Source organism: Dromiciops gliroides, chromosome 5 (assembly GCF_019393635.1).
Source record: "Dromiciops gliroides isolate mDroGli1 chromosome 5, mDroGli1.pri, whole genome shotgun sequence".
NCBI classification, from domain to species: domain Eukaryota; kingdom Metazoa; phylum Chordata; class Mammalia; order Microbiotheria; family Microbiotheriidae; genus Dromiciops; species Dromiciops gliroides.
Genome location: NC_057865.1, coordinates 42,050,194 through 42,062,958, shown reverse-complemented (window position 1 = coordinate 42,062,958; position 12,765 = coordinate 42,050,194). Strand labels below are relative to the sequence as shown.

The 12,765-nt window shown below is 41.5% G+C and overlaps 1 protein-coding gene across 1 annotated transcript in view; it reads right to left on the bottom strand.

Moving 5' to 3' along the window:
• SLC6A20 (solute carrier family 6 member 20) overlaps positions 1-12,765 on the bottom strand; it is a 57,318-nt gene that overhangs the window by 40,693 nt on the left and 3,860 nt on the right. The window contains 1 exon segment of the mRNA XM_043966153.1: positions 3,352-3,492. Coding sequence (XP_043822088.1) covers positions 3,352-3,492 — 141 coding nt within the window.

Here is a 12,765-nt window from a genome sequence, read left to right as displayed (position 1 = left end):
TCTTCATTATTATTGTTGCTTTTTTTGGTTTGTTATTCAGATGCATCCAACTCTTCATGACCCCATTTGGGGTTTTCTTGGCAAAGATACTGGAGTGCTTTGCCATTTCCTTTTCCAGCTCATTTTCCAGATGAGGAAACCAAGGCCAACAGGGTTAAGAGACTTGCCCAAGGTCACACAGCTAGTAAGTGCCTGAGGCCGGATTTGAACTCACACACATGAATCTTCCTAACTCCAAGCCCAGTGCTCTATCCACTGTGCCACCACGATGCCTTCATTTGGCAGGGTTACTAAACTGGTAAGTTAAAGGAATGCTCAAAGTTGACCAGAATTTCAGGAAAGCATTTGATAGCGTCTCACCTCCTGTTCCTAGAAGTGGGCTAGATGATGGCACAGTTAGGTGGACTTAGATTTTTTAATCCAAAGAGTGGTGATTAATGGTTTCCTGTTGAGGTCTCTAAGGGAGTGCCCAGGGAATCTACCTTCAGTCCCCATTTATTCAACATTTTTACCAATGACTTGGATGACAGGCAAGAGGTGTCATGCTTATTCAGTTTGTGGGAGAAGGAGCAAACATGTTGGATAATGAAACCAAAGGCATCTAGTGAGGCAGCCAAGAGAGTTAAGGCAATCCGAAGCTACAGTCTTGCAACTTTAGTGAATACAATGAGGGAAGCGAAGTCCCACAGCACTCTGGCCAACACTAACGACATCTGAAATGTTTGTTCAGTGTGAATGCCACATTTATGCTGGAATGTGTCTAAAATAGAGTGATTAGGGTGGTGAAAGATATGGAGTATGTGCATACAAGGACTGGTGGAGGAATAAGACATGTGGAGGAAAGAACATTTGGATGAGACTATAGGAATCATCAGGTATTTGAACATCTGTCACATGACAGAAGGATTTGACTTGCTTTGCTTGGCTCCAAAGAGCAGGCCTGGGAATCATGGATGGGAGTTGCCCAGATGTAGAATTAAGTTCCTGATAACGATTCCTATCACTATATTCATTTCACTGATTTCTTTAAGCAGATTGCTAGGTGCTGCAATGGTTAGAGTGCTGGATCTAGAATCTAGAAGATCTAGTTAAAAAATGGCCTCAGACACACTTATTAGCTGTGTAACCCTAAGCAAATCATTTTACTTTGGACTGCTTCAGTTTCCCTAACTGTAAAATGGTGAGAATAATAGTCCCTTACCTCTAAGAATTTCTGTGAGGATGAAAATGAAGTAATATCAGTAAAGTGCTTTGCAAAATGAAAAGCACTATATAAATGCGAGTGATTTTTATTAATAATTACTCATTACTCAATATGGACTGAAAAACAACACATCTCAGGTGTTAAAAATTAACATTTACCACAGAGTCAGTTTCATCTCCCAGGCACCAATGCCATGGAAATAGATCTATTTTGCAGTGGACACAGGAGCTGACACAGCCTTCTCCCTGAATATTTTATTCAAATGTTGGTGTACCTAATTGTCTGTTTTTACGCTCTCTCGGAGCACAGGGTGGGTGAGCAGAATATCGACTTTGACCACTGATGGTAATATCCAGCCTGATTTCAGAGAGTATTGGTGACTCCCCCCCCATTGCCTGGACTGCCATCCAAGCTGATTTGGATCACCTTATTTTTTTTTTCTGATACTGGTAAATTATGGCTTCATCTGAAATACTCCTCCGCCACTTTGCCTGTGGACCATGAGCTGGTTATTAAAGATGGCAGCAGGATAGAAGAGAAGTCAGTTGCAGGAGAGGTCACTCAGTGGCAACATAATAGCAGAGGCAGCAAGATAGCCTGGCTTTGCCTGCGATGCAGAAGCAGATTTCTTTAGCCAAGGCAGTTAATGCTCTACCACTGACCTATCTGTATCTGCTTGCATTCGTTCCCAGGCAGGTATTCATAGGAACTTAGGGTTCTAGATTTAGAGCTGAAAGGGAATCATGAGATCCCAAATCTAGAGCCCGAATGAGCTCTAAGATCCAACCTCCTCACTTTAGAGATGAGGAACCTGCAGCTCACAGAGATGATATGACTGGTAAGTGGCCAGAGTTTGAGATTTGAACTCAGATCCTTTGATTACAGACCAGCATTTTTCCCCCACTGGAGTAATGCTGCTTCCTCATTGGGAGAGGAGGCGGGGAGTGGTGTAAAGGACAGTAAACTAGAGCTGTTAGCTGAGAGACTTAGGTTCAAGTCACAATAACTGGGTGATCCCAGGCACACTGAGGCCTCAGTTTTTTCATCTGAAAAATGGGGATAGTAATACCTACATCGCCTACTTCACAAGGGTGTTGTGAGGAATGTATTTTGTAAACCTTAAAGTTATATATAAAATATGAGCTAGCATTGTTGGCAACATTGGAAGCCACTAGATGGGGCAGTGGGTAGAGCACTAGCTCTGGAGTCAGGAAGACCTGAGTTCAAATCCCACCTCAGACACTTATTATGTGGTTGGCCCTGGGCAAGTCACTTCACCAATACCTGCCTCAGTTTCCTCAACTGTAAAATGCGGATCATAATAGCAGCTACATCCCATGATTATTATTATTTGGGGGGGCGGGGCAATGAGGGTTAAGTGACTTACCCAGGGTCACACAGCTAGTAAGTGGCAAGTGTCTGAGACCTCCCATGATTATTGTGAGGATCGCATAAGAGATCTCTCAGGGGATAGCTAGGTGGCACAGTGGATGAAGCACCAGCCGTGGATTCAGGAGGACCTGAGTTCAAATCTGGCCTCAGACACTTGACACTTAACTAGCTGTGTGACTCTGGGCAAGTCACTTAACCCTCATTGCCCTGGAAAAAAAAAGAGAGATCTGTCAAGCACTTACTACAGTGTTGGAAACATAGTAAGATTTAAACAGATACTTGTTTCTTTCCTAGTGGCAAGAGCTGGCCTCAGTGTTAGGAAACATGGATTCAAATTTTACCCCTGCCATATGCTAGTTTTGTGAACCTGAGCAAGCTACTTAACTCCTTAGTGACACGGTCATCCCTCTATGGCTATAAGTGACAGAGCAAAGTGCATTGGGAAGTTGAGTTTACCAATGAAATCACATTCTCTCCCACCCCCAATATTCTCACCTACCATCCAAATAACTGCTTAGTTCAGCAATTCTGTTGATAACCAACCTTCTCTTTTCCTTCAGATCCAGCCCTTTCCTTGCCAACCATTCCCACTCCTGCTTGTCCCCTGGTCTTTGGGGGTTTTCCAGTATTAGCAGATATACTGATAGGCATGGAACCCAATGTTCCGTGTCAGATTGAGTATGGTACTCCCCAAGGTGGCCCACCCCTGCCATGATGAGGCAAGTAAGACAAGAATGCAAGAATGGGGGACCCACCGACTCCTCGAAGATAGGGACTTATTGTCTTCCATGCTCCGATACTTCCCTGCCGCATACGCTGTCCCACTGCCAGCTCCAGGTAAAGGAGGGGCATCCCTTCAACAATCAGCATGATGAGATAAGGGACCAGAAACCCACCTGTAAGAGAAATAAGGACAAATCATCCCTGCCATTCAGTTAGGAGAGGTAAATATGGAGTTGTGCAAAGAGTCCTGGGTATGGAGTCAGAGAACTTAGTTTCAAATCCCAGCTCTGGCACTGGGTGCTGCTGCTGTGGTCCGGCTGGATGAAAATCTTGCCTCCTACCTCCCTTTCTCATCTCCCAGCATCATTCCTTTGTTGTATCTGCTGCCAGAACCATTCTACTCCAAGGACCAACTTTCTAAAATTCCGCTCCTGGGGTGATACCTATTCTCTCACTATCCATTTTGTGTCTTCAACCTGCACAGGACTCTGTAGTCTTTCTAGTTATTTCTGAGAAAATGTAGCAAAGCATTTCACACTTCACATTCAAAACAATTTAATAAAATGAGCCGTGTAAATCAGCCCAATCCAAAATCCATTTCTTATCTGCCTCCAGGACTATTGGTTCTGTTCAATATGTATGCTGTCATCTCTACCAAGTGGTTTTTTTATTTCAGCAAGTCATAATCAGGTTTGGTTTCATTTCTCCAGAATTGAAGAATTCCTTTTCTTCAGGGCATGGTTTTTGCCTGTGGCCTGCTGACACATTTCCCAGACCTTAAGGAGCTCATAGGGTTGCCAGAAGATCTGTTTCTACCATTAGTTTCTTGTACCAAAGCTCATTGGAAAAATAAAGTAATAATGCTTTGTTTTTAACGTAGCACTTATTACTAAGTGAAACAGTATTTCATATGATTTCCAGTTATCTTGATACTCCTTGGAGAATTTTATAACATTACTGCATTGCCATGAACATTGGGAGGATGTAATATGTGTTGCTTGTTTTATTAAAACTATGTAAGTACAATAAAGTGGATGCAAAACCATCAGACCAAAAGACATCCTTGTTCTGTCCCCTCATGTGTAATAAGCAGTGTAATGAACATTTTCCTTATGTCTTTTTTTACAAATATCACTTATGGGGAAAATAATTTGGTAGGAATAATACCATATGTGATCATTTTAACGTATTTCGACTGGCAAAACTTTAGGGATCATAAGGTTGTCTTGAATTCAGTATTCAAGATGCACATAGATCTTGTAATTAGTTCAGGTAAAAATGAGATGAATGTTGGGGGAAGTAAAGTGGCGCAGTGGATAAAGCACTAGCCTTGGATTCAGGAGGACCTGAGTTCAAATCCAGCCTTGGACACTTGACACTTAACTACCTGACACTTAACTAGTGACCCTGGGCAAGTCACTTAACCCTTATTGCCCTGAAAAAAAAATGAGATGAATGTTTCCTGAGTAAAATTCTTTAAAATTCAAGGTAATTTAAGGTTTTTCTTCTACCTACATTCTTCATGACAGTGTTTCCTAAGGTCTTGAAATTAAATTAATCGTTATGATTTGAGAACATTGCTCTTTGGAAAAAGCTAAGGGATTTACTAGAAAAGAATGGAAAAATTAAAGTTCTACTTCCAGTGAATTGTAGGTGCCTAGTACTGTATCTGGTCTTCCAGATTTCATTTCTTTTACGGATTTGTTAGTCGTTTACCTAAATCCCAGAGGCTTGATTTAATATTTTAATTGTATAAAACCCTTTTTTTGTTTTTCTATAGCCTGTAACAGTATGTCAGTCTGTCTTTCACACCCATTTTCTCAAATATTAATGCATTAGTAAAATGTTTCTTAAATAAAAGAAGGCTTTCCCCATCCCCCCTCAATGGTAATGCCTTTCTTCTCCAATTTAGCTTACCTATATTTGTATGTGTGTGTGTGTGTGTGTGTGTGTGTGTGTGTGTGTGTGTGTGTATGTATGTATATATCTTGTTTGTTATTTGCATGTTGTCTCTCCAATTAAAATGTGAGCTTCTTGATGGCAGGAACTTTCTTTCTCTCCTTAGCATAGTGCCGGACACATAGTAGGTGCTTAGTAAATAAATGCTTATTGACTGTTGACTGATTGTCCTCAGCTGAATAATCTTTCTCAAGCCCCAGTAAATTATTTCACAAATGTGTGTCCCTGGTCACAAACTGGGACCTGGTGAGAAAGTAGTTGGGCCAATACATGCCGGGTGATATCTGAGTTCAAATCCTGGCTCTGCTACTTTCTACCCATTTTCTTCTTCTACTTCCTTCTCAAGGGTTGGGATAGAGATTTTCTCCTTTCGGAAACACCTTCTTATCAGAGTGCCCTGTAAGCCCTCCTCACCTTTTAATTATTTTTGTCCTGGGTGAAAATATTCTAGTTATGACTGAGTGCCCATGTTGCTCTGGGTCAATAGCGTATATATCCTCAGTTTTCAAAGTATGACCATTGAATCCCTTGGGGTCCCCAAAACCATTTCAAGATGTCTGCAAGACCAGAACTATTTTCATAATAATACTAATGCATTATTTGCCTTCTCCCCTTTCCAACAACATGTCTATAGGAGGCTCGGTTTTCTTTATATTTTTTTATTTTATTTTTATTCTTTTTTCTTTTGCAGGGCAATGAGGGTTAAGTGACTTGCTCAGGGTCACACAGCTAGTAGTGTCAAGTGTATGAGGTCGGATTTGAACTCAGGTCTTCCTGAAATCAGGGCTGGTGCTTTATCCACTGTGCCACCTAGTTGTCCCCTTCTTTATATATTTTAAATGAAACTACATTTCACAACAGATTGAATGCAGAGGCAGATATGAGAATCCAATTGTCTCCTATTAAGCTGGACATTAAAGAGACTTCTAAAGATAAAGAAAATAATGCTCTTCTTCTCATCAATTGTCTTTGTATTGAAAAATATAGTTATTTTTCACAAAATGTTATGTTAATGTATAATTGGTTTGTTGTTATTTAAAATTAAACAATATTTTCAAATGTTATAAGTTTTAATTTCAAATAGGATACATATTGCTAGATATATTCCATAGAAACAAAAACTCTTTGGGTTGCTCAATAATTTTTAAGATTATGAAGGGATCCTGAGATCAAAAAGTTTGAGAATCACAAACACATGCTCACTGCCTTTGAGGCACTATACCCACATTACCACTGGCTGAGCTGTGGTGACCCTTTAAAGTATTTTTTTTTTCCTGTTACATGTAAGATAGTTTTCAACTTTTGTTTATACAAGCTTTCCAATTCAGATTTTTCTCCCTCCCTCCCCCCCTCCCCTAGACAGCAGGTAATCTGATATAGGTTATATATATATATATATATATATATATATACACACACACACACACAATAACATTAAACATATTTCTGCATTAGTCATGTTATAAGAGAAAAATCAGAGCAATGACGAAAAACCTCAAAATAGAAAAACAACAGCACCAAAAAAAAAAAAAAGAAATAGTATGGTTCATTCAGCATCTATACTCCACAGTTCTTTTTTCCCCCCCTGGATTTCAAGATCCTCCTTCCATCACAAGTTCCCCGGAACTCTCCTGTACCATTGAATTGATGAGAAGAATGTAGTCCATCATAGTAGATCAACACACAATGTTGATGATACTGTGTACAATGTTCTTCTGGTTCTGCTCATCTCACTCATCATCAGCCCATGCAAGACCCTCCAGGTTTCTCTGAACTCCTCCTGCTCATCGTTTCTTACAGCCACAATAGTATTCCATTGCATTCATATAGCTGTGGTGACTCTTAAAAGATGTGTCATTTTAGCAATTAAAGTTATTCTTCAAACATGGAAATGGCTGGATGTTTTTCCACCTCTAGAACACAACCTTTTATAAAGAACCATAAATTAGTGGCAGAATGGACTGGGGCAAGAGAACCATCTTTGGAATGGGAGATTTTGGATCTCTGACATGTGACCTCGAGCAAATTACTAAGCCTCTTAGTGGCTCAGTCACTTAAACCTTAAAAAGGTTAAATAGCCCAGGGGGTGCAAATGTGCATAGTAGAGTGAATCCTCACTGGGAGGTCCTAACACCAAGGAGATCCCAAATCTAGTAAAAAAAAAAATATATATATATATATAATATATATATAAAATGAGGTAGATTTATATATACTTGGGTCTACACTGCACCTCTTCTCCCTTGAAACTTGTCAATGGTTAGTATGTGCCCTTGATTAGAAGCTGGGCCGGCTCTGGTGTTCTGCCATGTGGTCATTAGCACAATTGTCTAAAGAGGAAGTAGGGAGGTGAAAAGATGACTTTGTAAAGGAGGGGACACCAGGGATGGCTATTGAGCCTGGACACAGGAATGGACAAGGTGAAGGTGGATGATCTCATCTTCTGTCCTGGGTCCTGTTCAGTCCCTACCAAATTTTCATTGGCAGAAAGGGTATGGCACCCACAACTCTGTGGGCAGCAGGTGGTTGTTGACAAGAGGCTTACTCCTGTGGCCACGGAAACATTTCACTTTTGTTTATAGCAAGCTTGATTGAATTTTTGCTGAGGGCTGGGAAAGACAGGGCCAAGGAAATGAAAGTGAGAGTCTCTCAGCTAGCAACTGAGGAGGGGGGAAACATATGAGGAGCTGGACAATGTCCACCAAGCAAATGGCTGGATTCCAAGGCTGTCTGCCACCAGGGAGTGTCCAGGGGTTACAGGTCAATGCTACCCCATGCCGAGGAGCTGCAGCTAGTACTTTCTGTGCCTGGAACAAGAGGCACAAATCACAACGGGGTGGGGACACAGCTGGGCTGTGGAGGAGCTCATGTGGGGGGGGATAGCTGTCAGTGAAGAAAGCTCTTGGAGTTTATGGTTTTAATTAATTAATTTTGCTAATTAGATGCAACGTTCATTTATTTTGACATTGTTGAAACACTTTAAGGGCTGTCTTCTAAATCTTAGTGCCCTGAGTCAAATTCCTAGTCAGCCTGCCTTAGTTTCATTTTCCCCATTTCCAGTCCTCTAAAAGTCCCTGCAGTCAGGGCATGCCAAAGGTCACAACATAAGTACCCAATTGACCTGTGAAATTATTTGATTCTGAGCATATGCAGCATCCCAACATACCTTTACTCCTTTAAGTCATTGGGGTACAATAGATAGAGTACAGCCCTGCACGCTCCTAGCGGTGGTTTTTGATGTGGGTTTAATTATCCAGAATCTGTGTGTGTGTAAGAGAGAGAGGTGGGGGTGGGGGGAGGTCAAGAGATGGGGCAGGGTCAATCAATGTGGCTCTACTAAACCACTAACCTTAACCCTAATTTAAATCTCAGCCATACATTTCAAACAACAAAATGGCCCAAAGGATGCCTCACATCTCAACCTGATATTAGTCCCCATAGAAATATCTCCCTCTAGAGATAGAAATTACTAGTATCCCAAGATTGCTTCTCCTTCCTACATTCTCAGCTCACTCTCGTATATTCACCCTGTGCTTTTCCAGGAAGTCTTTCCAACTAGAGTCACAGGAAATCAAGAGGATGATGTCACTGGACCATAGATTTAGGGCTGGAAGGAATCTTGAAGTCCAACTCTCTCATTTTACAATGAGGAAACTGAGACAGCACAGGGAGCTTAGGTGACTTGCCCAGAGTCACATAGCTACTAAGTGCCTGAGGCAGGATTCAAACTCAGGTCTTTCTCACTATGAGTCCAGCCCTCTACCTAAAACATTATCTATTTAGAGGTAGCCAGGTGGTACAGCAAACAAAAGGTTGAACCTAGAGTCAGGAAAATCTGTTCCATTATTAGTTGTGTGACCCTGGACAAATTGGAGTAGCTAGGTATCTAGAGAAGATAGAGCAGTAAGCCTGAAGTCAGGAAGGCTCATTTATCTTCATGAGTTCAAATCTGGCCTCAGAAACTTAATAGCTGTGTGATCTTGGACAAATCACTTACCCCTGTTGGCCTCAGTTTCCTCATCTGTAAAATGAGCTGGAAAAGGAAATTTTTGCCAAGAAAACCCCAAATGTGTTCATGAAGAGTAAGACGTGACTAAAAATGATTGAATAACAAGATGGTGCAGTGAATAAAATGCTGACCCTGGAGTCAGGAAGATCTGAGTTTGACTTCTGCCTCAGGCCCTTATGAGCTGTGTGATCCTGGGCAAAGCCTCAGTTTCTTCATCTGTAAAATGGGGATAATAATAGTCTCTACCTTACAAGGTTGTAGAGATCAAATGAGATAATATAAATGTAAAGTACCTTGTAAACCTTAAAGAGCTATATAATTTTTATTACCGTTATTTTATTAAAAATTATACCAGGAAGATATACACACTATTGACTAGGGAACCAGTTTAAATAAATAAGACCTAATGAATTCCCTCTTATGTAGCAATAGGTCTATGTGTGCACAGTGCATGACAATACTTCCTTGAGGGCTCAAGGCAAAACTCATCACTAGGAAGTTTTCACAAATTAACCCACAGCAAGCTCTCACTTATTCTGGGTTCACAGAGTCTTAGAGTTGCAAAGGACCTCAGACAGATGTCATCTTCTACTTAGAGCCCTTTCTACAACATACCCAACAATTGGTCACTTTCCATCTCTGAGCCTCAGTTTCCTTATCTGTAAAATGAAGGGGTTGACCTAGATGAACACTCAGGGTACTTCTAGCCCCCAATCCTATAACCCTTCTCTAAGGGTGTCATTGAGTGTCTAGACCCTAGACACCTTTTTATGTGTCATAGGCCCTTTTAATAGAATCTGGTAAAGACAATAGAGTCCTCAGAATAATGTTTTAGTACATAAAATAAAATGTATCAAATTACAAAGGAAATCAAAATCTTGTGCAAATGGAGATGTCATTTTTTTTTCCCAACCAGATTCATGCTCAGTTGTTTTCAGTCATGCCTGACTCTTCCTGACCCCATTCAGGATTTTCTTGGCAAAGATCCTGGATTGATTCACCATTTCCTTCTCCAGCTCATTTTTCAGATGAGGAAATGAAAGCCAACAGGGTTAAGTGACTTGCCTAGGGTCACACACTAAGTGTCTGAGGCTGGGATTTGAAACTCAGGAAGAGGAGTCTTCCTGACTCCAGGCCTGGTGCTCTATGATACTATGAAACCCTTAGCTGGCCCTGAAATCTATTCCCAGACCTCAGTATAAGAATTTCTGGTCTAGAGGGATATAGGATGTCACTCTTCCCTAGGTCTCTACAGTGAAGCAGCCAGCACCAACTCCAGCTCGGACAGCTCCATCATGGCCCTTTGGAACAGAGACCTTGGGCCACATCCTGCAGATCTGCTGACTTGACCAAAAAGGGATTTGATGAGGTCTTGGCTAGTTGATTTTTTGAAGTCATACTGATGTTCTTTATTTGGAGTTTAATCTCCAGAATTAACATTCCTTCCACTGGGCTGGGCCTTTGAAGGCCTGCAAAGGGATGGAGACCCAAGGAAATGAACCCTGAGCTCTAATCCATGCTATTTTGGGAATTATGTCCTGGCTATGTGTGTAGTTCACAAACAAGTCCTTTGTTTGGAGGGCAGCATTAGGCAAAGGCCCACTCTGGAAGGCAGTGGCTTACCATGGCCAGCCTTCACGATTTCCTTGATCTCTCTTGTGGGCCGCTTGCATGTGCTTCTTGCTTTAAAAAAAAATTTTTTTTTAAACAAAGAATGGGGTTGCAAGTTCTCTGTGTTTGAAGCTGTAGTAACAATAATAGCTCAGTCACATAGGCAACCTGGTGTTATGGAAAGAGCAGGTCTCAGAGCTAGAAAGACCTGGGTTCAAGTCCTATCCTGATACCATTCTAGCTGTGTGACCCTCAGCAAATCAATGAATCTCTTAGTGACCTCTAAGACCACATATAGCAGAGAAGTGCTGACCTGTACTGGGAGACAGAGGTTGGTTTATTTGTTTCAACCCAAAGTTCCTTCTATCATTGAAGTCATAGATCCAATCCCAGTCCTTAATCTTGTGTGTGTGTGTGTGTGTGTGTGTGCGCGCGCGCGCGTGTGCGCCTTGGGCAGATTGATGAAGCCTATGGACCCCTAATGTCTCTAAATGCATAAAGTAAAATGCAATTGTTAAGATATTTAAAACCAAATTACCAGCCCCCCTCCCCAACCTCCCTAGTTTAAGAACCCCTGATTCATCCTAATAATATAATTCTTTATGACTTGTTTGCAAAGTATTTGCCAACTATTTTCTTTTCTTTTCTTTTTTTTCTTTTTTTTGGTTAGGCAATTGGGGTTGTGACTTGCCCAGGGTCACACAGCTAGTAAGTATCAAGCGTCTGAGACTGGATTTGAACTCAGGTCCTCCTGAATCCAGAGCTGGTGCTCTATCCACTGTGCCACCTAGCTGCCCCCTTGCCAACTATTTTCTCACTTGATCCTCACAACATCCCTGTGGCATATATAATACAGTAATTATTGTCCCTATTTGACACTTAAAGAAACTGAGGCTCAGAGGGGTTAAAAGACAAGCTGAGACTCAGACAACTACTATGCATCTGAAGTAAGATTGTATTACCCCAGGTCTTCTTCCCAACCCCAAGTCCAGCCTTCCCTCTGCCTCATGGCTACCTCTCAACACAAATAATCGATTTGCATATTATTTAATTATGAGTCAGTGGGACCAGGAATAATAAGTATGATCACTCACATTTATGTAGTCCTTTAAGTTTTGCAAAGGTTTTTCCCCCCTCATTTGGGGAAAGGTTAAGTCTCATAGAGCCATAGATCCATGACTACAAGAGACCCCAGAGGTCATTTAGTCCAGCCTTCTCATTTTACAGATGAGGGAACTGAGGCCCAAGCAAGTAAAACAATCCAAAGTCATAACAGCATTACAGGCAGTATTTCAATCCAGGTCCTCTGACTCCAGAACCACTCTTTTCACTGGACCATATGTACTGCAACTATTGTTACATTCATTTAATTAAAAATAGGAAATGGAAGGAATTTACATTGGGGGGGGGGATTAGGAGCATTTATGACTGGGCTGATGCTTCCATGTAAACCTGGCAACAACTTTAGATCTTACAGTGAAGCCAGCAAATTCAAATCCATCAAACATTGATTAAAGCACCTACTATATGCGGTGCATTATGCTTGGTGATGGAGAGACAGATGAATTCAGACAAACAGATGCAGGTGATAAAAGTTAGAATGCCACAGGTATAAAGAAGTCAAGCAGATAGGGATGTGAGACTGCAGAGGAATGGGTCATGACTGAGGTGGGGCAGGTGCCGGAAGGATGCAAGAAGTCTTCCTGGAGGAGGTGGTGCTTGAACAGCCAACAACTCTTCATGATAAAAAGTGATCACTTTAGCAAGCACTGGATGACAGAGCCTCAGACTTTGTTCTGAAGAACAGCCCTACTTCCCTACATCTTCCTCTCCTGCCCACCCCCCTCCCCACCCCCACAACACTGAA